Source organism: Cotesia glomerata, unplaced genomic scaffold (genome assembly GCF_020080835.1).
Source record: "Cotesia glomerata isolate CgM1 unplaced genomic scaffold, MPM_Cglom_v2.3 scaffold_1114, whole genome shotgun sequence".
Taxonomy (NCBI): Eukaryota; Metazoa; Arthropoda; class Insecta; order Hymenoptera; family Braconidae; genus Cotesia; species Cotesia glomerata.
Genome location: NW_025401460.1, coordinates 1 through 3,584, shown reverse-complemented (window position 1 = coordinate 3,584; position 3,584 = coordinate 1). Strand labels below are relative to the sequence as shown.

The window sequence follows — 3,584 nt, the reverse complement described above, 5'->3', positions numbered from 1 at the left end:
TATTCTCGTCAACATCAGCATCAGCATCAGCATCAACATCAACATCAGCATCAGCATCAACATCAGCATCAGCATCAGCAGCAGCAGTGGCAGCACCAGCACCACCACCACGATTCTGAAGAACTTCCATTTCCGGAATATCAGCAGCAGCGTCATCAATATCGCCAATTTCTGTTAAACATTAATTATATATTAATTAATTAATTAATTGCGTATAGGGCTAAAGTTTTTTCAAAATAGTATCAAAATTTTTGATTTTATTACCTTGTAAGGCAGGTAAAGGTATTCCTCGATCTAAAATTAAAAAATAATAATTATATTTCTATTATTTTCCCCCACTATTTTTAAATGTGCTATACACAGTACAAGTTACAAGTATATAAGTAATTATAAACCAAAAAGTTTTTATTAGATATAATTGATTACCTTTGCAATTGTTTTCAGCTTTTATCAACTGTAAAACGGTTCCTTTGATTGACGACCGCACAAAATCTTCAAGAGACATCCTATAATAAAACATATACGAGAATCATTAAGATTAAATATTTACATAAATATATTTTCGTTCCGTTTACAATCATCAGTCCACTTTCTCAATTAATTATTTATTATTATATTCTTTTATTTGTTTATTTAATAAAATATAATAAGGATTGCTGATAACAAGGAACTACCACCAATTTTTGATGGTTGACATTAATAACCATAATGAGCTGGAGGACGATGACGAGAATGTTTTCGCATGTTTTCAACAAATAATTAGACATGATTAAAACTTGTATTTTTTTACCCCCTTTTAATATTAATTAATTAATTAATTAATTAATTAATTAATCAATATTATTAAATTTTTTTTAGCACTGTCTTAAATAGTCTTTTTACTTATCAAATTCACCTTTTTAATGTTAATTAATTGGTTTTAATAATTAATTTCAATTATGCAAGTCGATCACCCAGGTACACCGATTATTGACGGGTTAAAAAACTGATGGATCCCATTATTATAGGTATAATTATTTTTCCAATTTTATCTATTACAAAAAAAGAAGTTTATGCAATTTAATATTTAAAAGTATAAAAATTCGGTTCTTTAAAAAATTGTATTTCTCATCAAATTAGTTAAGAAACTTGACGCTTAAGAGCTGTTTCGTCAGCATGAGCAGATTTTACTTTTTCTTAATAGTAATTATTTGTTTTTTTTTACGACTATTAAGACTTTTTACATTATATGTATAAATGACAGAGATTGTCTGAAGATGCGTGTAATTACTATTAGTACCACAGTTCATCAAGTCATAATTAAAATAGAAGAGGGCGTTAATAATAAGGCACCCGTCAATAATAGGGGCTTTTACCTTATTTGATTTTATTAAATTTTTGTTTATTTTGTTCAATTTCACGTTGAGCTGTCTTCAATAATTATATATTTATATAAATATATTTCTTAATTTTTTTACAAAAAATTACTATACTTTTTTTTAATTTTTCCAAAATAATTTTCTTTATTTATAAAGAAATAAATAAAAAAATATTTGAACTGCATGCTTCGCGCTTAAAACATGCAATAGTTATCTTATATTACAATTCAAGAGCTTTCTTTTTTGACACAAAGGTGAAAGTAAAAAAAGTCATCAACTTGAATGTACAATGTACATACCTTTGATTATAAAATTGCCTGTGAAGATGTTCTAGTACAAAAAACTTTTTCTTTGGATGCTGTCCACCACCGTTGTTGTGCCATCCATTGGCCCAATTTTCTTCTGTTGTCTTCATTTTTAAATGAAATAGTTCTGGAAAAATTTTTAACTTTGTAAAATAATTCTTCTTTTTTGCATGCCTTAAGCGTGAGCGAAAGTATGCTCTACTGTCGCCTAAAAATCTAAATCTGATGTTTTCTCACATTAAACCATCCCTAACGAATACCATATATATGTTTATCATTCAAAAAAAGTCTTATTAGAAACAATAATAATCACTGAGCCTATAAAAATTATTTCAAATTAATTTATCGTTTCATATAAAAGAAAAAATAATTTAAATCTCGATTAAATCGATTATCACGAGGATTTCTTGAGCCCGTATGGAGATCTTAACACGATAACTCGTAAAAGAAAACCATTCTTTTAGCTTCATTTTCTTTTCAATCGCTTCGTATGACTATAAGAACGGCATGAAAAACTTTCTACACCTTAATATTTTTTAGTCTCTTCATAATTTAAGTTTTTAAGATGATTCATTTTCTGAAATTTCACATTTCAGGTCGCCATTTGTAATATTTTTTGAATAAACAGAGTTCTCATAGAGTTCATGTGCGCATGCGTTTCTTTGTCATTGACTTGACGAAACGAATGAGGGCGTTCAACTCGCCAAAGAAATCGGTGCCTACTTGCGGGAACATTCAAACAAAATTTTTACTAAGCTATATACACGAGTTATTTTTTTTCTTTAATTTCTTATTTGTAAAAATAAAAGTGCGCGGGTACCACGCCGTTTGAAAAAAAGTATAAAAGTATTCGTTTAAGAGTTCATAAATATATTAATGTGAACATTTCATTCAAATAATTTTTGTATCACATGAGCGATTAAGGCATGCTTATTTGGATTTTCCAAACTTTTTTTAATTAAATTTAACTTATTTTTATTATCAATGCACATACCAAGAAACTTGTAAATGTTTGATAAGTCTTCTCCAAGGTTATTCAAGTGGTGATGAGTTCCATATTCGATGGCTTCATACGAGATTGAAGTCTTCCTTGGAATCCAAAACTGATTGATGTAATTAATTAAACCAGCTAGCTTCTCTGATAACTGTTGGTACCGATTTTGGAATGTTTCAATTGCTTCTGTCCATCTCGGCGGAGGCAACAGAGCGATCCCAAAAAGTAGAAGCAACAGTTCTTGGGGCAACTCATGAAGATAGTTGTTAATCCAGTACTTGTATACGTCCTTTAGACATAAATACAAATTTAAATTAGTCTTTTTATTTTTTATAATAATATTGAACATGATATTTATTAGTTAATATTAAACAAAAGGAATACCCGTTTTGTGCCTTTCGAAAAACCTACCTAACAAAATGTACGTGAACTAATAATAATACCTTTTAAGACTTGGACCAATAATTTAATTTTATTTTCAATGAATAATTTGATTTCATCTTTAATAAATATCAAATTACTTAATAACATAAAAGCCCCTATTATTGACGCTATATAAGAGACATGGTTGAAATTTTTCTTTTTTTACCCTACTAAGAATTAATATTATTGCATTTTTTTAACATTGCCTTAAATAGTCTTTTTACTTATCAAATTCACTTTTTTAATGTTAATTAATTGGTTTTAATAATCAATTTGAATAATGCAAGTCAATCACCCAGGTACACCGATTATTGACGGATTAAAAAACTTATGGATCCTATTATTATAGGTATAATTTTTTTTACAATTTTAGCTACTAGAAAAAAAAAGTTTACGAGATTTAACCCTAGCGGTTTTCTAAATGCCGAAAAAATGCCGCAGTTTTACAGTATTATTGCGGTATATTTTCAGCATTTTTCCGAGTTATTTGGCCAAGTTTTTCAT

General features: G+C 28.1%; 1 protein-coding gene across 1 annotated transcript; it reads right to left on the bottom strand.

Annotated features, from left to right (window-relative positions):
- Positions 1-13: 13 nt before the first annotated feature.
- On the bottom strand, positions 14-2,946 carry LOC123273642 (the record flags this gene model as incomplete). The annotated part of the gene is given in 5 exon segments (XM_044741079.1): positions 14-171; positions 265-294; positions 427-506; positions 1,658-1,790; positions 2,658-2,946. Coding segments are annotated over 5 exon segments (690 nt in total), but the record flags the coding sequence as incomplete, so codon positions are not given.
- Positions 2,947-3,584: the final 638 nt, after the last annotated feature.